Source organism: Rhinolophus sinicus, chromosome 11 (assembly GCF_057876585.1).
Source record: "Rhinolophus sinicus isolate RSI-liver-muscle chromosome 11, RSI-T2T, whole genome shotgun sequence".
Classification (NCBI taxonomy): domain Eukaryota; kingdom Metazoa; phylum Chordata; class Mammalia; order Chiroptera; family Rhinolophidae; genus Rhinolophus; species Rhinolophus sinicus.
Genome location: NC_142511.1, coordinates 19305939 through 19328827, shown reverse-complemented (window position 1 = coordinate 19328827; position 22889 = coordinate 19305939). Strand labels below are relative to the sequence as shown.

The window sequence follows — 22889 nt, the reverse complement described above, 5'->3', positions numbered from 1 at the left end:
GGGGAATCTTACAGAAAACAGGCCGCCACAGAGAGTAGAGAAATCTTCATCTGGTTCAAAGGCCAAAGAAATTATTCGCGTTCATGTTTTTGTTTTCCTGGACGCAGAACCACAGTATGCCTGGTAAAAGCAGGGGAGGTAGTTCAAAGGAAAGGTCAGGAGGGCAGAGCCAGGCAGAGGGGAGTGTTCCAGCAGGAGTGGCAAAACCAAGGCCAAGTTTTGCCTCTTATACACCAAGGCCGAGAGCATGCCATGTCTGTGTACGTGACAGGGCAATCATTGCATGTTGTTGGGTCCCTTAAGTAGAGATCAGTGCTGGAAAAAGCCAGCACTCACACGTGTGCCCATGTGCGGATGCTGGTCCCCGAATGGTGGAAACACACACCCACGTGGCCTGCAGGCACGTTGGTGCCTCGTGACGAGAGCTGTATCTGCAGTGCTACGTGGGTGAGGCTGCGTAGTGCCTCTCTTTGGTGATTTATGGTGGGTTGTTAGGTGGTTTGGATTTTTTTTTTTCCTCTCTTTTTAAGACTTAAAATTGCCTCTTTGGAAGGTTAGCTAAAAGATGCATTCACTGCCACCCACCATCCCGGAAGTGAAATTCCATCAGTCATGAAAGCTGGTCCTTAGCTGCTGTGTCTTTGATTGCTCCTCTTAGCCAAGGACTTTATTTGCCACTTGCTGGAGAAAGACCCAAATGAGCGGTACACGTGTGAGAAGGCCTTGCGGCACCCCTGGTGAGTGCGGGGGGGGGGGGGGGCTCTAGCCGCCGCCCACGGCTGCCCAGATACCAGGTTGACCTGTTCACGTGCTGTTTTCCTGGTGTCTGCGTGCCCCGAGCTGCTGTGGACTGAGGAGCGCAGTGCCCATCAGTTCCAGCTGGAGATGCAGGTAGCACTTACTTACGTGGGTTCTGACCCAAGGGTGTCATCCAGTCAAGAGCAGGAGGCAGAGGTGGCCGGGCAGTGTCATCAGCACTCATACCTACCTTATTCGTGTGCAATACTCAGTGCTGTTACGCAAGAGGCACCCAGGTGTGGGCAGCTCTGCCCTGTCCTTAGAACTTCATTTTACTCTCCTCCGGGGTCAAAACCTGCTCCATGTGAGGTGATTGAGAACAGTCAAAATTTGTAAGGTAGGGACATAAAGTCTTGAAACACTTCCCTTTTTTCATGCTACTTCCCTGCTCAAGCGTTTATAATAGCTCCCTATTTCCTACCACAGAAAGCGCAGAATCCTGTGTGTTTCCAGGTTCTCCCTAATCTGGCCCGACCCTTCACCTCCAACTTCATTTCCCAGGATTCTTAACATAGCTTCTGTCTTCCAGGAAGGCCTAAGAGCCGTACTTCTCCCCCGTGTCATATACCAAGCTCTTTCCAAACCACACCTTGGGTCATACCGTTTTCACCACCTACAATGTCCTGCTCTCGCCTTGTACATAGCACCCTTCGGGATCCAGAGTGGGCTGTGCCCTCCCTGAAGCCCTGGCCCCTGCAGTCCAGGCCGACCTACCCATCTTTCTTTATCAGTCAGTTACATAGCTTACCACGAATTACTCCAGCTCGTGGCATGAAGCAAGGCTCCACAGCTATGCTGCAGGCCCCTAGGAATCAGGACCCGTCTGCTACTTCTTGGGTCCTTTACTACATAGAAAGTGCTGTGCACATGGCAAGTGTCTGAGGAAACTTAGAGACAGGCGAATAAGGCACTGAGGGGACAGGGAAAAGGGAGCCTGTATTGGGGGCCTCACTGAGAAGGGCTTCCAGGAGGAGGTGGGTTCCCAGCAAAATTTGAGTTACAGGATGGTGACAATCCAAGTGCCTTCTGACAGGGTCAGTGAACTTTTTCTGAAAAAAGCCAGACAGTCAATATTTTAGGCTTTGCTGGCCATACTGTCTCTATGGCAAATAGTCAATCTGACTTTGTAGCACAGAAGCAGCCATAGCCCATACCTGAATGAACGGGCGTGTCTGTGTCCCAATAAGACCTTATTTACAAAATCAGGCAATTGGGTAGATTTGGCCCAAAGGCCATAGTTTGCTGATCTGCTCTAAAGCAAGTGTTTGGTTTTGCCAAAGCATAGGCCTCCTGTGACCCTCGCGGGGGACAGAGGAGCCCCGCTTCTGGCCTCTCCTCCTGTGGGCTGCCCTTCTCCTGGGGCACACCACTCGGCTTAATCTGGTCCTGAGTACACAGCCGGCTGCCCAAGCCCTGGCTGAGTTCCCAGGCCTTGCACTAGCCTGGTGTCCTCTCTGCACGCACAGGGTTGCTGGAAACACAGCCCTCCACCGGGACATCTACCCATCTGTCAGCCTCCAGATCCAGAAAAACTTCGCAAAGAGCAAGTGGAGGGTAAGTGGTCCTTTCCAGGAGGTGGCAGGCTGTTCTGGGCCCCTGGAGGCTGGGCTGGGGTAGGGGCTGGGGAAGAGGCTCCTTGGGGCTTCCCAGCAGACTCCGATGCTCCCTGGACCCTCTCTGAAACGAGAGGCGGGCACTTCGGTTTCCAGAGGCCATAGGACAGAGGGAAAGCTTGAGCCCTGTGGCCTCTGAGCGTGGAGATGGCCAGAGGCTTGTCCTGTGTCTCCTTAGCAAGCCTTCAATGCAGCCGCTGTGGTACACCACATGAGGAAGCTGCACATGAACCTGCATAGCCCAGGGGTCCGCCCAGAGATGGAGAACAGGCCACCTGTCACTCAAGCCTCAGAAGCTTCAAGACCCACCTCCCCCGAGATCAGCATCACCGAGGCACCCGCCCTGGACCAGAGTGTGGCACTCCCTGCCCTGCCCCGGCTGCCCTGCCAGTGTGGCCCCCGGCCCCCTGCCCCCAGTGGCAAGTCCCTCAACTGCCTGGTCAACGGCTCCCTGCGTATCAGCAGCAGCCTGGTGCCCATGCAGCAGGGGCCCTTGGCCGTGGGGCCCTGTGGCTGCTGCTCCAGCTGCCTGAACATCGGGAGCAAAGGGAAGTCTTCCTACTGCTCCGAGCCCACACTCCTCAGAAAGGCCAACAAAAAACAGTACGTTTTGCCCCCTAAGGCGGAGGCCTAGCCCTGCTCAGCCTGGGTGTGAACGAACTCAGCCAACGGCTGGAAGAAATGGGCCAAAGGGCCTGTCCCACTCAAGGCAGCTCCACAGGGAGGGAGGGAAGAGCTCTGGATCCAGGTCAAGGGAAATGCTTCCAGTCCTTGCTTACCTCCCACTAGCTGTGTGGCCATTGACAAATCAATGTCTCTATTTCTAGTTTGCTCATCTGTAAAATGGGTTGATTGAATTATTTTTCAGAGGTACCTGTCTCAGAGGTACTGTAAAAGTTTAGTGAAGCAACAGGGATTATAAATATCTGCAGAAAACTGGGTCTATGTGAATGGTGAGCATTAGATTCCTTGAGTTTCCAGGGCCTCGGTGTTTTGGCAGAGGGGCGGGGGTTGGTTCTTGTTTGTCTTTTCTGCAAATGCTTGTAGTTTCTGAACCTCATAAAGGGAGAGCTGAGTGGACGCCACAGGCAGAGAGAACTATCCCGGCTCTTCTTCCTTCCTCAAACACATAGCCTGCTGCTTCATTGCCTTTCCAGGAACTTCAAATCTGAGGTCATGGTGCCAGTCAAAGTCAGCGGCAGCTCCCACTGCCGAGCGGGGCAGACCGGAGTCTGTCGCATTATGTGATCCCGGGGGACCGTGCCTGTGTCACTGCGCTTTTCAGGTGAGGGGGCTGGAGGCAGGAGGACCAGGGCAGAGGCTGGGGGCTGAGGGGCTTCTGTCTCAGAAGAAAAGCCCCATCCCAGAGTCTGAATGATGGGGTCTGAGGGGTGCCAAAGGCAGCAGCCCCACCCCCACCCTGAACCCTTTTCCTCTGCAGGAGAGATGGTCAACTCTTCTCTGCCTTTCCAAACCTGGGGTCTACCCTGCAGCAGGAAGAAGGGGAGCAGGTGGCATGGGGCCTGGCGGGACTGGATTCTGGTCAGCAGCAGACGACTGAAGGGGTCTGGGGCAGACCCTCACTGAAGGCCCATGAGCCCCATGAGCCCCAGGCATGGAGGCCTCGCTGAAGCTGTGGGCAGCAGGAGCGGCATCTGCTGCCTTCCAGGTCTCCCTGACCTGCCCGCTCTGCGCCCCACTCCCTACGTGCCGTGGCTCTGTGCAGTGTACGTAGATAGCTCTTGCCTGGGTCTGTGTCATTTGTCGTGAAAAGCTTAACAGGCTGGTCAGGCCGTGTCACCTTCAGAGCAAAGCCATAAGGAGTACCTCCCCAGACTCCCCGCTCAGCACACACCTGCTCCTGCCTCTCAGGCCTTGAGTGGGCTCATTAATGTCGTCGCCTGCCCATCTGCATGAATGACAGGCAGCTCTGTGGTCTGCCTGTGAGTTCTCAAAGTCTGAATCCTTAACTCCAGATTAGCTCCCAACGGAGCTAGCATACCCGACCCACTTCTGAGCCACCTCCCTCCCCGCCCCAGTCCAAAAGCAGTGCCACGCCCTCCAAGAGGAAAAAGGAAGAAATCCCTGACTGTACCATGAAGGAGTTAGTATCCTGGCCAGATGCGCTCCACACATACACCCCAGGAAGTAAAACTTGGAAGTTGACTTTTTAATTTCAGCCACTGTTTCTAATCCTGCCTCTGCTCCCCTTTCTCTCCCTGAAAGTCAGGCACTTTCTTGTTGCTCCCCAGTTTTCTTACTCCAGCTTCAGGCTCAGTGTTGTGCTCAATAAAATGGACATATTTTTCTCTATGAGGCTTCATTTGGTTCTTCTCAAAGAAGCAGCTCAGGGGTTTGGGAGCCTGTGACAGTGGAAAGTGCTGGAAGCCGGGGAGAACCCAGCAATGGGGTGGCCGATGTGGACTGGAGGCACGCAGGGGCTTTGCGACTCGAGTTACCTGTGCTGACCCATTGCTGCCGCACAGCAAGCCCTTGGGATGGGCTCTGTTGGAGCCCAGCTGCTCCGACTCCAGCGTCCATTCTCCTGATACTGTGAGATGAGCGTGAAGTTGAGGCCTAGCCCTGCCCTGGTCCCACCCGTGACCTTGGGAAGTTATGTAGCCCTTTGTGCCTTGGTTTCCTCACTTGTCAGTGCCACCCACATCCTGAGGTAGGGCAGACGATGTGTCCAGCACAGTGGCCAGTAAGTTATTAATACGGTCAATAATGATCAAGACGTTCACGTAGATAAATGTCTAGCCCAGTGCCTGGGCTACAGCAGCACACAAATGCTCACGCCGTTTCCATACCTGCCCCCCCCCACAAATACACACACATATACGCAGACACACAAATACACACAGACACACAAATACACATACATACAAATACACACAAAAAACAAATGCACACACATACACATCCGTTACAACTTTGAGATCCCAAGACACACAGAATCTGGTCTTAGTTCTGCCTCTAGGAGCTGTGTAAATTTGGACACCTTCCTTCCTTCCTCTGGATTTCTATTTCCTGTCTGTGAATGTGAAACTGGATCATTGTTCTAAGACGAAAAGGGACCCTCCGGTCTCTTGAGCATGGAATCCATCAGGTTCTGGGCAAAGGGGCCCCATCTCCCTCAGTTCGGGTGACGAGCCAGCTGGACTGGGCAGGGTGGGACAGCTTCTGCGTGGTACCCCATCAGGCCTTCGGCTTGAGCACCCAGTAACCCCCAACGGGAGACAGAAACAAGTGACAAATGTTTATTTGCTTAATGGAAGGCAGACTGTTTTCCATCTTTGAACCTCTAGACTCCTTTCCAAAGATTCATATTGGGCCTTTCATTTGTGCATCATTTTGAGTTAAGTTTTTCTCCTTGGAGGATTCAGCCTCCATGGAGAACGAAGGGCGAGGACGCTGCCCAGCCAAGCTCCCTCCACTTGAGAGCTCCTGGTCACAGGGGCATGGCCCGCTTCTACATCTCTGTGCCTCCAATGTGGCTGTCCCATCAGCTCTGGCTCAGCTGCGGCACAGACTAATCTTAACAGCTGCACACCAGTGGCGGCCCAGGTGGTGCTTTTGGCTGCATAACAGGAGCTAGAAAGCATTTCAACCCAGTCTGCCCCCCAAAACAAAGAGGGCAGATATAGGGGGTCAGGGGCTGGCAGCTGGGGCATCACTTGCAGGTGGCGTAGTAGAGCACACGCTCGTTGATGTGGTCGCGGATCTGCTCCACGTGCTTCTCCAGCCCTGTCAGGTCTGCAGAGCGGAGCATGATGGCCTGGCTCCCCTGAAGCAGCTCGGACTCCATGTCTGAGGGGACATGGGACAGCAGGGGTTAGAGGAGGCAGGGCTGGGGGACCTCCCCCATTCTCCCAGCCCCTCCTCTCCTCCCACCCACCTGGGGGCAGCACCTGCAGGAAGAATCACGTTTAGGGGAGGCTTTTCAAGGGCAGCCCTCTCCAGCCTCATGTGCCCCCAGCCCTGTCCCACTACTAGAGAAACAAATGTGGCAGAGCCAGACCCAGGAAACCTTCACCCCAATTATCCCGTGGCCCCTACCCTTCTCCTCTGCTCTAGGATCCCTCAGTTGTCCCAGACTGATGGGGGAGGGCACTGGCACCAAGATTAGCAACCCGTTGCTCTTGGACCCAGACAACTGCCATCCCACCAACGATCCTCAAGTGGGTAGCATGGCGAATAGTTGGCTGGGTGACCAGAATTCCTCCCCCCTTTCCCTCCTCAAAATGCCACTCCAGAGCCAGTCCCGCCCCCCCAGTCCATTCTGAGTGGAGGACTGGAGGGGCTCCAAAGTGGCCTAGTTCACCTGCCCCTCCTATCACCCGAGGCAGGCGACTCCTCCACCACATTCATGAGAGCTGGGACCCAGCCTCAGCCGGAAGTTTTCCAGGAATAGGGAGGGAGGACATCTCCTCACAAGGTTCCAACTTTAGGCAGCTCTAGTTATTTACAAAAAGTCTTGGGGCCGGCCCAGTGGCTCACGCGGTTGGAGCTCCGTGCTCCTAACGCCAAAGGCTGCCGGTTCGATTCCCACATGGGCCAGTGCCCAATAGCTCATTTGGTTGAAGCGCGGGCTCTCAACCACAAGGTTGCTGGTTCAACTCCTGCAAGGGATGGTGGGCTGCGCCCCCTGCAACTAGCAATGGCGACTGGACCTGGAGCTGAGCTGCGCCCTCCACAACTAAGATTGAAAGGACAACAACTTCACTTGGAAAAAAAGTCCTGGAAGTACACACTGTTCCCCAATAAAGTCCTGTTCCCCTTCCCCAAATAAGTAAATAAAAATATAAACATATTAAAAAAGTATTCTCATTAAGCCAGAATCTGACCACTTCTTGCTTCTACCCAGTCAATTCAGGACTATCTCCCAGGGGTGTAGGAGTATATCTGCTCCGTCTCCCACATCACAGCCCTTCAAATGTCTGATGCCTCATCTTCTCCAGGTTAAACCTTCCTAATTCTTGCATCCATTCCTTATCTGATACAATCATCAACCATCCCGACCTCCCCATCCTGGTCACTCTCCCTGTGATGTTTCGTTTTTCAATATCCCTTCTGAAGATGTAGCAGCCACCACTGAACACCATCGCCCAGGTGAGATCCTATACGCAGAGTGTAACAGGGTTGTCACTGGACTGACATTCAGCCAGCGGGCACCCATATGGACCAATGGGTTGATAAAATACTGAAATTTTAGTAGCTGCTGTTCTGTTCCCTTGTCCACACCCACAGGGGCCACCTATGCACGATCGTCCCCATAATGCTGCAATTAAAAGTAAATTCCTGCAAGAAGGTAAGTGGCTGTTCCAACGCTACAACCTGAGTTGGTAGGTGCATGACGCACCAGTTACTAAATATTTTTAATATCACCGCTGAGCCATTACCCCCTTATTTTGGCTGTTTTGTACTTATTCGCTCTTTTGGCAGTAACAAGACACTGCTGACTTAGATCAAGCCTACAGTTACTCCAGACTCTTGGGTCTTTTTCAGGTGAGAAACGACTCATTTGCTTCTCACTTACCGGTTAACAAAGTGTTTTCAGCTATATTAGCCACTGAGAAGCCAGGCCTCATACGAGCTGTACTTCTGGGTTTAGGCCCAAATGAGGCCAGACTGGAAAATAATTTTTCTCCTTATTTAATTTCATCCTGTTAGTTAGCCCAGCCTTTTAGACTTCTGAGATTGCCTTAGAATAATGGTTCTGTTATCTACCGTGTTCCCCCGAAAATAAGACTGGCTCTTATGTTAATTTTTGTTCCAAAAGATGCATTAGGGCTTATGTCCAGGAGATGTCCTCCTGAAAAATCACGCTAGGGCTTACTTTCCAGTTAGGTCTTATTTTCGGGGAAACATGGTGGTGTATTAACTGTCTGTCATCCACAGATTTGACAAGCAAATTCTTTAGGCTTCTCCATCTAGGTCAGCTCCACTCACCTCACCCTCAGGTCTGGCGGGCCACAGCCTCCTGTCTACCCACTGTCAACTTGACAGCCCAACCTGTCCATAGTGCCTACCTGGCTAGTGAAATCGAGTTTTGTCAGTTTTCTCTGACATTCAGAGAAACTCTGTTTGAGGCATTCACGGGCACACCAGGGCTGTGACCCCATAGTCAAAGCTTCAAGATTGAGCCTGTTTCTTAGAAATCCCTGTTCTCCTTTCTGAGGAACCTCAGAACCCTTTCGAAAGCTCCTTTCATTACGTCTCTGCCATATGCGAAACCCTTGGATTTCGGGGCTGAGCCTCCCCTCCCGTCCTGGCATGGGGGCCAGGAGCACGGACCCAGGCACGCTGGCCCCTGCTCTTCTCTCCCCTCAGAACACGCCCCGGTCTTCCCACCCACTGTCTTGCGGTCTCTCCCCTTCCTCGCAGCCTCTCCCAGGCTTACGTGTCCTTCCAGACCCTCGTCTAATCTTTTTTCGGAACATTCCCTTCACAGAACATTACTCCCTGACATTATTTATCTTCTGCACCCCTCTTAATATCCAGTTTCCTACCACAGACCTCCTTGTGCTGTTAAATACAGTTCCATGCATCTTGCAGGCAACAGGAAACATGGCTCCACCTGGATTGCAAGCTTCTGGAGACGAGGCCAAGTCTCGCGAGCATCTCTCCATTCCCCACAGCCCCATCCCCGTGCCTCATACCAGGTGCTCAGGAACTCCCGACCGACCTCACTCCTTTAGCACTGCTAGCTCCTCAAAGACTGGGCCTCGGAAACCCTGGGTTGGGACCTGCCTGCAGGACACCCACAGTCCAAGCCCGCACACCATCCCCTCACCTTTCATCCTGTCCATCATCTCCATGGTCTCCCCAAACAGTTCCTCTGCCTCTGTCTTGACGCTCAGGATCCGGTTGCCCTGCTCCCCCAGCATTGGGCTATGACCCAACCGGTCCTTCAGCTCAGCATATTTTTGCTTTATTCTCTCAAATCCCTGAAAAGTGGTAGAACGGTCTCTGTCACCATCATCATGGTCCAAAGTCCTAAAGAGCTTTGGCTAGAGCACTTGCTATCACCCAAATCAACACGGAGGGATAGTGTGCTATTAAGCCTCAGTGGGTTGGTTTTGCCTATAAATACCCCTTGACTACAAACTGTATCTTAAACTTCTGTGTTTCCCTCCCTCTGTCTGTAGCTGCTGTCATTTCCCCCTCACCTCCAGCACCGTGCCAGGCACAGAGTTGTCACTTAATTATGTACATGGCAGCGTGGCCATTGTACCAGGATTATAATGCTAACATTCCTGGCACACTGGAGACAGTGAGGGTGGCCCTTTTATCTCGCTGACCTATTAGGCTGGTGCAAAAGGAGCTGCGGTGTTTGCAATTGTTTTTATCCTTTTAAACCGCAGTTACTTCTGCACCAACCTAATAATTCTGACACTGATGGGCTCGCAGGTTAGGCTAAGTCAAGAATGTCTGTCTGTCTGGGCAGCCATGACAGGGGACAAGCTCTGGATTGGGAGTCAGGAGACCTGCTTTGTGGGTGAGCTTTGGGCCTGGGCAGTTACCTTCATCTGTAAAAGAAGAGAGATTGGACTAGATCGTTCCCAATATCGCTGAGCCAGCTACACCAAAGGCAGCCAGCGGTAGAATTCAGATGTCTGGCCAGGTTTGGGTTAATCCTAGAGCCCCTTCTGGTTATTCTAGAATAACTGTTATTCTAATTGCTTTGGAGCCCAGGATCCTATAAAGTGTACGAAGTGTACACTGATAAAGGGTCCTCTGCTGCTCAGGAGCCCTCCACGGCTGTGCTCCCTCGGGCTAACGCTGCTGTCTCTGTACCTCCTGGGCACTCAGCGCCCGCTCGCTGGCGCCCTCCGCGAGCTGCTGGGCCTGGGTTGCTTGTGCCCGCTGCTGCTCGGCCTGGTGGTGGAGCTTCTCCATCCGTGCTCGGAAGTCACCCAGCTGCTCCATCATGCCCGTCACTAGTCTTTCTGCTGGCCCCAGGACCTGCTGGACCTTCGTGGAAAGAGGGAGACCTGGGGTTTGTGGGGGGCCTCATGGGCAGGTGCCTTCATCCTTCTTTTCTCCAATGCATCAGGCAGCTACAACTTTCTCCAACCAAGACATCACTATTGCCCCCTCCTAATCCCCAACCTGTCCACTCGCGTCCAGGCCTCCCCCTTCTCCAGCTCAGCGGACCCCACTCCTTTCTGCACCCGGCCATGAGAACAGAAAACCGACGGCTCAAAGCCAGGTTCCAGGCTGTAACCTTCCTTCTTTAGGTCCCCAGCTCAGTTTCCATCTGGGTCACTTTCTGGCATCTTCTATCCTTGTGCCTGAATCTGCCTGATTGTTCCCAACATGGGGGAGGGAAGCCAAACCAACGCACCTCAGCAACCCTGTCCTGGATCAGCCGAAGGGAGCGGCTGGTGCCGCTCATGGTATCCTGAGCTTCCTGCAGCGCCACCGTGCCCTGCCGCAGGTTCCCCACCACGTCTTCCACTTGGCCCTCCACTGCGTGCGCTCGGCTCCTGGGGCCAGGACAGCGGAAGGGAGAGGGGAGAGAACGTGTGGACAGGGAAGGAAGAGACGTGTGGTTCAACTCACTCACCAGTCCAAGGGAATAGCCTTCCCAACTCAGTAGCTTTTTCACCCCAGGACCCCACCAAGCAGACATGATGAATGGAGTGTGATGTGGGAGACACCCTTGGGGTGTGAGTGCAGTATGGAAGGGACGTGCCGAGTCAAGTACAACCTGAACGCCAGGTATCACTTCACCACCCCCACTGTTAGCGCCCCTCCTATCACCCAGCGCCCTGTGACCCTCTGACTTGGAGAGCTTCTTCTCTCACTTCCAGGAACAGACTTGGGAGCAACACACCAGCCCCATCCTGGACGGGGAGGAGTTCAGGGCCCAGGGCCATACCTGGCCTGCTCAGCCTCAGCCTGGAGCCTGCGGGCTCGAGCAATGTCCTGCTTGGTCTGGGACAGCACCAGGTCCACGTTGGGAAGCCTGGCTGCAATGGCCTGGATCTCATTCATCTTCTGCAGGACTGTGGCAGAGTCTGTGGGCAGCCACAGGGCCAGCACAGCCTCACTGACCTCCTGGATGGTCGCTGCATCGGTGTCAGGGTCTGGAAGACAGCCATCAATCAGACTGGGGAAGCCCATCCACCTCCCCGAAGACCAGAGGTCTCTGCAGGCTGAGCAGCACCCACAGAGAGCACCAAGGTGCCATCTCTGCCTGGTGCCTCAAGGCCCTGCCGCTCCCCCCTCCGGCATACTCAGCTGCCCAATTTCTGAGAGTTTCCGGCAACGCTGTGGGAGGATGGTTGTCAGCACAGCTGTGGCAACTAAGTGTCTGGTGGCACAGGAAACTGCAGGCTGGGGAGAAGGAGGCTGTGCCAGACAGCTGGTCCTAAACAATGCCTGGAGCACAAACATAATCAGCCTGAAGTTGGGGAGAGCGGCCAGGAACTGGAACTGCTTCCTGGGCAATAAGACCCTTTGCACATGCCCCTCGTCAGACCAGGGTGCTCTCTTCGCAAGGCAGATAAAGATTGCCAGGTCTTTGCTCAAATGTCACCTTTTCAGAGAGGCCAACCCTGGCCGTCCAATCCAGAATCGCAACCTCCACCCTAAACAGACACTCCTTACCCTTCTCTGCTTATCTCTCTCTGCATCTATCATGCCGAAGGCTTCACTCAGCCACCTGATTTGCTGTCAGTTTCCCCACTAGAACATGACCTCACAAGGGCAGGACTGGGTTTCATCCACAGCTCTATCCCCAGCCCCTAGCACAGCGCTTGGCACTGGGAGGCACTCCGTGTTTGTAGAGGGAATGAATGATTGAAAGGGCTCCAGGCCCACACCTTCCCTTTACTAGTCAAGCAACCTGGAGCAAGTCAAATGGCCTCTCTGAGCTCAGTTTTCTGACCTGTGAAATGGGAATAACCATCCTCAACCTAAAGGGATGAAATGAAACAATCAGGTAGCAAGAATTTTACAAACCAACTGTGGGTCAGAGAATAAGCTCAGAAGTATAGAGATGGCATCTCCTCCCCATCTCTCTCTGTTCACCTTTACAGAGTCCACCGGTAATGAAGTGACAGGGAAGGGGGCGTGACAGGCAAGAAGAACCACTGTCGTTACACCAAGCCCTCAACTCCTAGTAACTGGGCTCCCGGCCAAGCAAATTCTCTGGCAGGGACCAGAAATCTAATAATATCAACTCGTATTCCTGAGGCACCTTTAATTTTTCAAAACACATTTCACATCAGTTACTCGAGCCCCAAAATAAACTTGTGAAATACTACCATCCTGGTTTGCAGAAGTGAAAGATAAGGCAAAGAGAAAAGCAACTTGCCCAAAGTCACCCAGGTGCCCAAGTTTTGTCCACCGATCTTTCCACTCCCTAGGGCGGAATCTGGTTCATTTATTCACTCAACCAACATTGGGTGACTGGTCTTATGCTGGGTGCCAGTGACACAGTGAACAAGACAGACAGCCATCCCTGCCCTCTTGGAGTTTATAGTCTAGTGGGAAGACAGACAATACACTCAAAGGCAAATGAATTCAACAACACAGGGCAGAGCAGTGCAATGAAGGCCAGAGGGGAAGGGGAGGGGAGGGGACAACCACATAGGATGGTCAGGAAAGGGTCCTCTGGGGAGACGAAATTTAAACTGAGACCTGGAGGGCAAGAATCAGCAGCCTTGGAGAGAGCATTCCAGGCAGAGAAAGAACAAGTAAGCATTTCGAGATGGGCAAGCGCCTGTCCCGTTCAAGGATGGTCAGTGACCAAAGTGGGAGGACACAAGGCCACACCCAGGAGGTGAGCAGAGGCCAGGATAAGGAGGTGGAGTTTATCCCAAGAACAAGAGGAAGCCAGTGAAGGATTTTAGGCATGAGTGGGATGTGGTCCCATGTACACAGTTTTCAAAGATGTTTTAGGCTATTCTGTTGAGAATGAACCTGAGGGAACAGAAGGGGAGGTGGGAAAATAACCAGGTGAGGGATGGGGGCAGGCGAGGGGAGGAAGCGGCTGGCTGTCCTGCCAGGACCGCGGGACTGGAAAGACAGCCCAGGGCGGGGTGAAGTGCAGGCCCACCTGAGAGGAAGTCCCGGACCTGCTGGATGAGCAGCCGAGTGCGCCTGACGTCTTCCTCCATCTGGGAGCGGCTGCTGCTCACCTGGGTCTCCAGGCGCTGAGCATCCAATTGCACCTGCGAGGAGGCTTCCTCGGCGGCCCTGATCTGCCGACACACACGACAGGTCAGCAGTGGTCAAAGCCCCAAGAGAGCCGCTCAGCAGGCCACCCATAATTCTGTGGACACTCAAGACCTACTTGGGAAACATTTGAAACTCAGCCGGATTGGTCCCAGAGAAACATGATGTGGAGTCAGGTCTCAAAAAACCCAAAACACTGGCCCCAAATTCTACCTCTCACTTGCTGTGGGGCCTGGGGTAAGTTACTTGACATCTATGGGCCTTCATCTCCTGAATGTAAAATGGGAACTGACTTGCCCGGGGACCTCCGTCCCCTCGGCCTCCTCCTACGAGTGCCCACCCTGCCTTGGCCACACCTACCATCTGCCTGGTCTGCTGAAGCTGGGCGTTGAAGCCCTGTAGCTGCTTGGCCACCTGCCCCGCCGTCTGGAAGGCCCCACTGGCCCTGGGGAGGACACCTCTGCAGTGGGAGCCACAGGCCGTACCGTTGTCTCGGGGACAGAGCTCACCAGGGCATGCTCCTGGGGTGCAGGCTGTCTGCCTGAAGCCTCCACAGAGCTGTGGAGAGAGGGGGCGTCAAAGAGCTTACCCAAGGCTCCTCAACAACCACTCCCATCCCACACCAGGGAAACTAACAGCCAGACATCTCCATGGCAACTGGGTACCAGAAACTTGTTTCCTTGGCAACCTCTGAGCACACCAGTGAGGGGCCAAGGGTCGGGAGGTGTAGGGCAGCCAGGTAGGGTCACATTGCCCTAACGGGAACCGTATAGTTGGTGTGTGACAAGCTGGGGCAGGGGGCTCTGGGAAGTGGCACTCCATGTCATCCATGACTCACCTTGTTGATGGTGGGTGTCAGATCAGGCAAGGAAGCCATTTCCTGCCTCAGGGCTGCCAGCTGAGGACCACCGGCCCCTCCGCCTCCTCCCAGCTGCTGCTCCAGCCTCTCAGCCTCTCTCCGGCTGTCCCTGAGCTGGAGAAGCTGGCGAGAGCTGTCAGAGACCTGCTGGGCGGCCTGGGATGACCGCTGGTAGGCTGCAGTCAGCATCCGGAAGGCTCCTGTGGGAAGAGGAGAGGAAAACAGTCACCCCTGCACCTGGAGGCTTGGAGACAGAGGAGCAGGAGAGGAGACAAGGTGTGGCATGGCGATGCGTGTGGCTGTCTGAGGAACTGTTCCTCACCTGAAGGGTCGGCACTGCTGAGTTTTTCAAACTGCTCTCTCTTATTCTGATACATAACAAGGAGGTGATTGAAGCTTCTGTCCAGATTCTCCAGGTCTCCCGGAAGGGACAAGGTTTCCTCCTCTAGGACCAGATGGGGCTGCAGGTCCTGGAGAGTCCGCCTGAGATGGGAGAGGATCTTTCACTAAACTATAGGACCAGCCCTCTACTTGGAGAAACTGCTCCTGAGTCAGGAAGAACAGAGGCCTTCAGGAAACGCAACAGAATGGAGACTCCACAGGCTGAAGAGGATTCTGCTGGGCCAAGCCTGGGAGGGCCGGCTGTCCTCTGTCCATCCTTCTGCAGGAAGGTCCAGAAAACTCTCTCCTTGGACTTTTGTGACCCTGACCCTCGCGATTCTCTTCCACCTCCCACAGCTGGCTTCCACGAGCAGCAGCACCCTGACCCTCCTGAGGTGGCAACCAGCTGACTTCAGCCACCACCTGTACAGCCGAGGCACCCGAGGCTCTCTTCTGCAGTTGCTGCCGCTGGTCTTCTCCACCTGAACGGGGTCACCTGCCCAGACCCACAACCATTGACCTTTCAGAGGTTCCCCTCTCCCCCTGCCCTTGGCAGCTCCGCCAACCACCAGCTCCTTCCCATAAGCCTCGCATTCTCCACCCCAGGCTTTGCTGAGGCTGGGAACGCCCTTCCACGCCTGCGTTTCCAGCCGACCAAATGCCTATGGATTCATTACTCTGTTGTGAGACTTACACCTGGATAGCTCTGGGCACCGACAGTCAGAGAGCGCTCAGGGAAGGCACACTAATTATAGAAGCTTCCAGAACCAAATCTCACTAAGAAGGTGCCTCTGCGGGTAGCAGGGGGTTGCGAGAGGGACCGCTCTCATTCCAAAGGCAAATGCCAGTTATTTTTAGAGCCCCTGCCTCCTGGATGTCCTCTGCCAGGGTGACTAATCCAGAGCTGAGTCTCTCTCACAGGCAGCGCCGGGCATTTGAAAGAACACTGGGCTTGGGTGCCAGCCTGTGCCCCGAGTCCCTGCTCTGCCCCTCAGTGGCCTCGTGGCTCTGTCACATCATCTATCTGTGTCTGTTTCCTCATCTGAAAACAGAACTAATAATGCCTACCACACCAATCACACAGGACTGTTGTGATAATTAAAAGACAGAACGTCCATGAAAATGCTTTGTAAACTGTAAAAGGCTGTACCAAGGTAAGGAAGGACCAGGGTGCCCCTTGTGTGAGCCCATATGTGCTTGGCAGGGAAATGGAATTACCTGATGGAGAAGATGGCATTGCCCACCTGGGCCACCTCCTGCTCCGTGACGGGGGCACTGCTGAGAATTGCTTGGATCTGCTCGATCTTGTTCTTTGCATCCAGGATCCGGGAGACCAGGTGGGGGTCGTCTAGGCCAGGCCCGGGCCGCAGGGTGGCAGTGGCGTTTCGGAGGCTGCTGAGGCGTAGGGCCTGCTCCTGGAGCTCGGCCTCATAGGTCTGGAAGCAAGGGTGGCAGGCCACGCACACCGGGTAGCGGTCGCAGTAACCTCGCTGGCACTGGTCGCAGCGGGGCCCGGTCAAGCCAGAGCGGCAGAGGCAGCGGCCTGAGGCCTTGTCACAGCCTAGGCCCTCGGTTCCCCTGAAGTCACAGTCACAGGCTGGGGTGGGGAGAAATGAGGTCAGGGTCAGGGAGACAAAAGTGTCCGGCGGGGACAGTCTGAAGAGAAGGTCTGACCTAAGGGTCTTTCTTTAGAATAATAGACTGTCAAGGCCAAAATAGAATCATGGTGATGACACCAACAAAAGCAGGCACTTAGTTGGCACCTACTATGCGCCAGGTACTGTTCTAAGTGTCACACCATACACACAGGAACTCATTTGACCCTCATAACCACGCCATGACACAGTTAGCCACCTTTATGTCCTCATTTTTGTCGACGAGGCAACTAAGACACGGAGAAGTTCAGTGCAATGTGCCCCTTCCCCAGAGGAGGAAACTGAGGCCTTCAGAGAGGGAGCGACTTGACCCGCCTCACTCGGTGAGGCAGAAGCCGAGCTGAGACCAGACCCGGGTCTGCATGGTCCTGTGGCTACGGTGCTTGTCTAACTGGCTTTCTGGGGGAACTACACCTCCCGGCTCAGGACTCACTTTCTCCATCTGTGAAGAGGGAAGAAAAGTCCTCCCCTCCCTGCTGTGGCCCTGGAGATGGCTCTGGGAAATGCTTTTTCAGTGAAGTGGGGAGCAAAGCAACCGTCCTGTCATGGGGATGTGGGGAACGGCCTGATGTCACCCACTGGGTATGTACCTCGGCATCCCCTGGCCGCGTCTCCGTAGGTCCGGTCGGGACACTGGCGGATGGCTGCAGCGTTACACGTCAGGCCACCAAACCCTTCCCGACAGGCGCACTGCCCTGTGAACTGGAAGGAGAGCAGCGTGAGGGAGCCTCCTTTGCAGGCCCGGCCTTGCAAAACCTCCCTGGTGCTGCACCCCAAACAAGGACTCCCACTCAGAGATAAGCTCTTAAGTGGAAGCCCAGGATGGCCCTGCAGAGGGCGTGGCCAAAGACATTGCCGAAGCTCCAAGCTACAGGAGGGACATTGGGTGGCCTTCCCAAGAGGGATGGTGACAAAAGCAACCCAGCCTGACTTTGGAAAGGCCCCGAAGGGCAGCATTGGAGGGGAGACAGACATGCTGGTGGGCAGGCCCCCTCCCCTGCGCAGGGCCCCACGGGACCACCCCCACTTTTTACCTGGTTGCACTGGGGGCTGAGGGAGTTGTTTGGGTCGCACGCACAGGGCTGGCAGCCCCTGCCGCTGGCCAGCTTCCAGTGGTAGGGAGCACACTGGTCACATTTGGGGCCCACCACGTGGGGCAGACACAGGCAGCGCCCACTCTCCTCATCACATGGCATGTCCTGCCTGGACCCCAGGATGCTGCAGTCGCAGCCTGCAAGAAGGAGGGCTGCTGAGCTGGGGGAACAGCTCACCAGCAACTTATCCCCAGAGAACACGCACCAGGAGGGGGCACAGCCTGGGAGAAGAATCGGGCAGGCCCTATCCCTCCAGATAATCTGACTGACTCATAAAGCCACTGCATTTCCCACTAGCTCCAGCACCTGGCAGCTTGGCTGACTGCCGTCCCTTCCCATGAAGGACTCAGTCCCATCTTCCAACCCGGGGCTGTGCTGCCACCTGCTGAAGGCCAGTGGCACAGCATCTGGCACACAGCACAGTAACGGGGACAAGTCATGGGTCTGGCCGCCTCATACAGCCTGCCCCAGGCCATGCCAGGCTGGGCCCCCCTACTCACGGTGGCAGCCCTGCGGGTTGGCGGAGGTAAGTCCTGTAAATCCCGGCTTGCACAGGTCACAGCGCTCCCCCTGCACATGCTCCTTGCACACGCACTGCCCGGTCTCTCTGTCACAGGGAACCCCTGGCACTGCCCCATCCGGGTCACACTCGCAGGCTGAGAGACAAAAGCAGCCACCACAGTAGGAAGAGAGAACAAAGGCACAAAGTTAAGAGCAGATTGTAGGTAGGAACCAGACTGCCTGGTTCACGTCCTTGTTCCACTACTTATTGACTTACAACCTTACACCTTAGTCAAGTTATTTAACCCTTCTGAGCCTCAGTTTCCTCATCTGTGAAATGGGGATCATTATACACCTCTCCTAGGCTTCTTAGGAGGAATAAATGAGTAAATGTAAAGCAGGTAGAGCAGAGCTGGGCACATGTTGTGTACTACACAAGTTTTGTTGCCACGATTTGCTATGTGCCAAGCACTGAGCGGGGTGCTTTTGCAAGTTTCCTTAGGTAAGCCTCCTGATAACTCTGAAGGTGGAGATGATTATCCCTATTGTACAGATAAGGAAACTGAGGCTCAGAGACGGTAAAGAACATACTCAGGTCACACAGCAAGAAAGTGCTAACAGAAGTCAAATTTACGTCTTTCTCACTCTTTCTATAAACAAATAATATTAACAGGAAGTGACCCAGCTTTCTCCCACGACCTCTTCATGCCCTTTAAAACACAGACTCTTGCTTCACCGAGAAAGTCTTTCCTGGTTAACCCGCTGAGTCACGTTGCTTCCGTCCATCCTGTATGAACCCACTGGCCCTCGTGGACGTGTTGTCACTCTTGGGTGTTCCATCACATTACATTTCATTTCTTTATTCAAGAAACAATCTCTGAGCATTAATTTTTTGCTTGCCATTGTGCTAGGGCATGAGAATACAAGAAAAAATCCCTGCCAGAGAGGAATTCTCAATGTTGGGGGAAATAGAAAAATATAGCGCGAACCACATTACAACATTTAAAGGCAATAACATACATAAATATATGGTGCTTTGCCCCTCTTTCTCCTGTGTGTATGGTTATATCACCAAACGATGTGCATGCTTCTTGATAGCAGGAACTGCATCTTATATTTACTTTGTCCTCTCCTATGCCCAAATTAAGGGCTGCGTAATGATTGATTGACTGATTCACTGATGGTCCAGAGAGGTTAGGTGATTTGCTTAGCAGTGCACAGCTAAGTTAAAACAATTGCCCACAAGTCCTGACACACGGCCAAGTCTTCATGTTTCCCGAGGGCTTGTGTGTCTCCAGGTCCATGTGCTGTGTTGTATCCAGAACAGATGGGGAGTACTGGACAGATGGTACCCTGGGGAGCCCCTACTTACGGATACAGGTCTCCTGAATGGGAGCGCCAGGGCGCCGGTTCCGGAAATAGTGCAGCTGACACTGCTCACAGCTCTTGCCCTCAGTGTGGTCCCGGCAGTTGTCACACACCCCTCCATGTGCCCCCTGGCTGGTGGCAAACACAGCTGGGTCGAAGTGACATGTCTCTGAGTGCCCATTGCAGTCGCACCCTGAAAAAGTAGAGCCCCGGGCTGATGACGGACCAGCACCTGTCTGCCATCTACAAAGCGTGTCTCTGTTAGCTCGTTGGCATCTCTAGCAACTCTGCAAGATGCTCAGATTTGGGAAGTGGGGAAACGAGGACCAGGGACTCTTGTGTTGTTTATTTATGTTGTTTATTTAAGGTTATGTGGCCAGTGAGAAAGCAGAGTAGAGTGGTAACTCGGGCCTCCTGACTCCCAGTGTGGGGGCTAACCCACGAATAATGTCCGTGTGGGACCAAAGAGCGAGTTCTTTTTTTTAATTTATTGGGGTGACAATTGTTAGTAAAATTACGTAGATTTCAGGTGTACAATTCTGTATTACGTCATCTATAAATCCCCTTGTGTGTTCACCACCCAGAGTCAGTTCTCCAAGAGCGAGTTCTTTGAATGGTCTATTCCAAGGCTCCCCGTTGCCATCATGGCTCTCCCACTGGCTCACTCCTCTCTCTGGGCTGGGGATCCCCATTTCCCTCATCTATGCAGAGAAAGGCCCTGACTCCAGGAGGCCAGTTGAAGTCGGAAACAAGATCCTCCTACACAGGATAAGGCAAGTGGAGGGGCCAGGAAAACCAAAGCATCAGAAAGAAAAGGCCTTGTGGCATAAAAGCATGGACCAAGTCCCTCCGTCCTTAGATGAGGAAAAGAATGGAGGAGCCAGAGGGCAGTTGCAACCCAAATACTGTCTCCATTCCCACAGAGCAAGGAGAGCTTCAATCGCAGGGGTGCAATGAAGGTTCGATTTAAATAATAAAGCACAGTCATAATAAAGCCCAGCTCAGCCGGTCATACTTTGGCATTCATGGGGATTCTGGTCATCTGCAGGTCTCCAGGGCCGATTGTTGTAAAAGGGTGCACAGCGTTCACAGTTGGGGCCCGCAGTGTTGTGCTGACAGACGCAGACATCATGGACCTGGGAGAGGGGCGTCAGTCATCAGGAATGATTATCCAAGTAGTGTCCCAGGATGGACCCGCACTCTCTCCTCTCACCCTCCTGCCCCTCACTCAGGGTCCAGCTCAGACCCCAGCTCCTCCAGCCATCACTCAACTCCAGCAACACTCAGCTGCCCGCTTGTGCGCCCGCGTGTGCGTGTGTGTGTGTGCGTGTCTGCTCTGCTCTTCTAGCTAGGTTTTTACAAGCTCATTCCTTGCACTTGGACACCCCCGTGATGGTCAGTCCAAAGCAGCACCTGAAAGGTGCTCAGATACCCTTGTTGGTAAACTGTGATTCTAGAAGCTTCTGGGCCCTCTAGAGATTCATATTCCAATAATCTACGACTGAGGTTGTTTGGCTAATTGGACTGCATGATGAATTGTTACTCGATTCATTAAGGTACAAAAATAGAATAGCTATTGTGGGCTAATTGTCTTCTAAATTGAGCCCAACACCCTCAGCCTGGCATTCAAGGACCTGTATATTTGTTCCGTTCTTGTCTCCCACTCCCTCCTGACAGCACAGCCTTGCTGAGCTCTAGCTGCTCCCTCTGCAAGTCCTACTTTCCCCCACCTTTCGGCATTTACGAATGTTTTTCTTTTGACCTGGAATATCCTTCCCTCTCTATTCACCAACAAAATCCTACTAGCTAGCATGGCACCTCCTTCACCAGGCATCTCTGGTCACTCTAGTTCCACGGACTTCAACCCTGGGCACACTTCAGAATCATCTGGGGGCTTTTTAAAAAATACCAACAACAGGTCCAATTCAATCTGAATCTCAGGGGCCAGGGCCAGGCGGCGGTCCTTTTTAAAGTGTGATTCCCTCGTGTAGCCAGATTTAGAACCACTGGGACTGGGCAGGCCCGTCCCTCCGCTCCACCCCACAGCACGTTGTGCCCGTTGCATTGTCATCGTGGCAGTCCCGCTCAGTCCGTGTTCTGGTCCGTTTTCTAGGGGCCCTAACAGATGACAGGAATCTGGAGCTGGTCTCCCTTTGGCCTCCTCTGCCGCCAGGAGCAGGAGCTGGCCCAGATGTGGAACGAATAGAGCAACCGAAGTTCATTTCCCCTTTATTTCCCTTGCAGGCCATTTTGCACGATTTCCTTGAGCGCCTATCCATATAGCAAATATCTCATTCCCATATGTTAACAGAACTAAAGCCCCAGAACAATGAAATGACAGCTCCCTCGTCTTGGTCCAGGGTTCTCCTTTATGGGTAGTTCTCAGGTTTGCTTTCACAGCAAAATCCCCTGGGTTGCTTGATAAGCTGGAGCTTCTCGCCCCCCCCCCCCCCCCATCCCTGATGTATCTGGCTCAGCTGCTCGGGGGCACACCTGGCACCTGTGTTAGACTCTGTTCTCTCATTACTAGATGGGACTTCAGAGTCCCCACACCAGGGGCTCTGAATCCTGGCAGTACATTAACATCGTCTGGAAGTTTTACAAAACAAGAACAAAATCAGAGTATCTGGGAGTCGAGGTCTGGGCAATATTTTCAGCTCCCCAGGAAACAGTCATGTGTAGCCAAGGTTGAGAAGCATTGCCTTACGCTGCCTCCAACACTCACACATAAGCTCACATGTAAATGGAAAGAAAAAAAAATCCCAAACCATAATGCAGGTCTAAGGAAGTGCTACAAAATTCTGATCTTTGAAACAAAAATCACTTTTCACTACTGCTAAAATATTAAATACCCACGTCTTAAAATTTAGTGCCACCTGCTTTCCAGGAGCCTCAAGGACATCCTTATTCAGCTCTGGTCTTGCCCCTCCCACCCTGGACTGTCACCTGCACAGTGGTGGAGGGGCCGGCAGGGGCTCCAGGCTTGGGGGCACAGCGGTCAGCGTGGCCATGACAGAAGCAGCTCCCCTGCAGACGCAACTGGGACACTGCATAGTACGCGCTGGGTGGATAGCGGCCCCTCTGAGATACAGGGGCCAGCTTGGTGAAGTTGATTCTCAGGTTTGTGATCTGCCCCAGCTCTGAGAGGGGGCAAACAACAAGGAAGGAAGGAAGGGATTGGGAAAGGGAAATAAAGAAAAGAAGTCAGAGGCACATGGAGTCTCCTCGGGCAGGTGGATAAGGAAAGGAATTCTGGTTTCACCTCCCCTGCAGCCCGGCTTTCATAAGGTTATGCCAGGGACCATCCTCCACAGTCCTCAACTCTCCCATGGCAGAAAAGACACCCCGACTCCAACTCAGGCCCTTGGGGTCTCTGGGGATACCACAGTACCCTATGGGGTAAGCAGGGCCGGTATTCAATCCAACCATG

General features: G+C 53.7%; 2 protein-coding genes across 8 annotated transcripts in view; one reads left to right on the top strand and one right to left on the bottom strand.

Moving 5' to 3' along the window:
• CAMK1G (calcium/calmodulin dependent protein kinase IG) overlaps window positions 1-4724 on the top strand; it is a 28910-nt gene extending 24186 nt beyond the window's left edge. The window contains exons 9-13 of the mRNA XM_019714487.3: window positions 659-737; window positions 2265-2352; window positions 2590-3014; window positions 3569-3696; window positions 3853-4724. Coding sequence (XP_019570046.2) covers window positions 659-737; window positions 2265-2352; window positions 2590-3014; window positions 3569-3659 — 683 coding nt within the window. The 3' untranslated portion in view covers window positions 3660-3696; window positions 3853-4724. The remainder of the gene's footprint in view (window positions 1-658; window positions 738-2264; window positions 2353-2589; window positions 3015-3568; window positions 3697-3852) is intronic.
• Window positions 4725-5657: 933 nt separating this feature from the next.
• The window catches only part of LAMB3 (laminin subunit beta 3), a 53045-nt gene continuing 35813 nt past the window's right edge, over window positions 5658-22889 (bottom strand). For all 7 annotated transcript variants that reach the window (XM_074321967.2, XM_088801661.1, XM_088801662.1 and 4 more), the window contains 16 exons: window positions 22406-22599; window positions 20475-20595; window positions 19464-19652; window positions 18091-18246; window positions 17531-17727; window positions 17087-17198; window positions 16060-16438; window positions 14783-14943; window positions 14440-14660; window positions 13962-14159; window positions 13483-13627; window positions 11299-11506; window positions 10762-10903; window positions 10212-10388; window positions 9208-9361; window positions 5658-6221 (listed from right to left, as the gene is read on the bottom strand). In XM_074321967.2, coding sequence (XP_074178068.2) covers window positions 6085-6221; window positions 9208-9361; window positions 10212-10388; window positions 10762-10903; window positions 11299-11506; window positions 13483-13627; window positions 13962-14159; window positions 14440-14660; window positions 14783-14943; window positions 16060-16438; window positions 17087-17198; window positions 17531-17727; window positions 18091-18246; window positions 19464-19652; window positions 20475-20595; window positions 22406-22599 — 2891 coding nt within the window. In that variant the 3' untranslated portion in view covers window positions 5658-6084. The remainder of the gene's footprint in view (window positions 6222-9207; window positions 9362-10211; window positions 10389-10761; window positions 10904-11298; window positions 11507-13482; window positions 13628-13961; window positions 14160-14439; window positions 14661-14782; window positions 14944-16059; window positions 16439-17086; window positions 17199-17530; window positions 17728-18090; window positions 18247-19463; window positions 19653-20474; window positions 20596-22405; window positions 22600-22889) is intronic.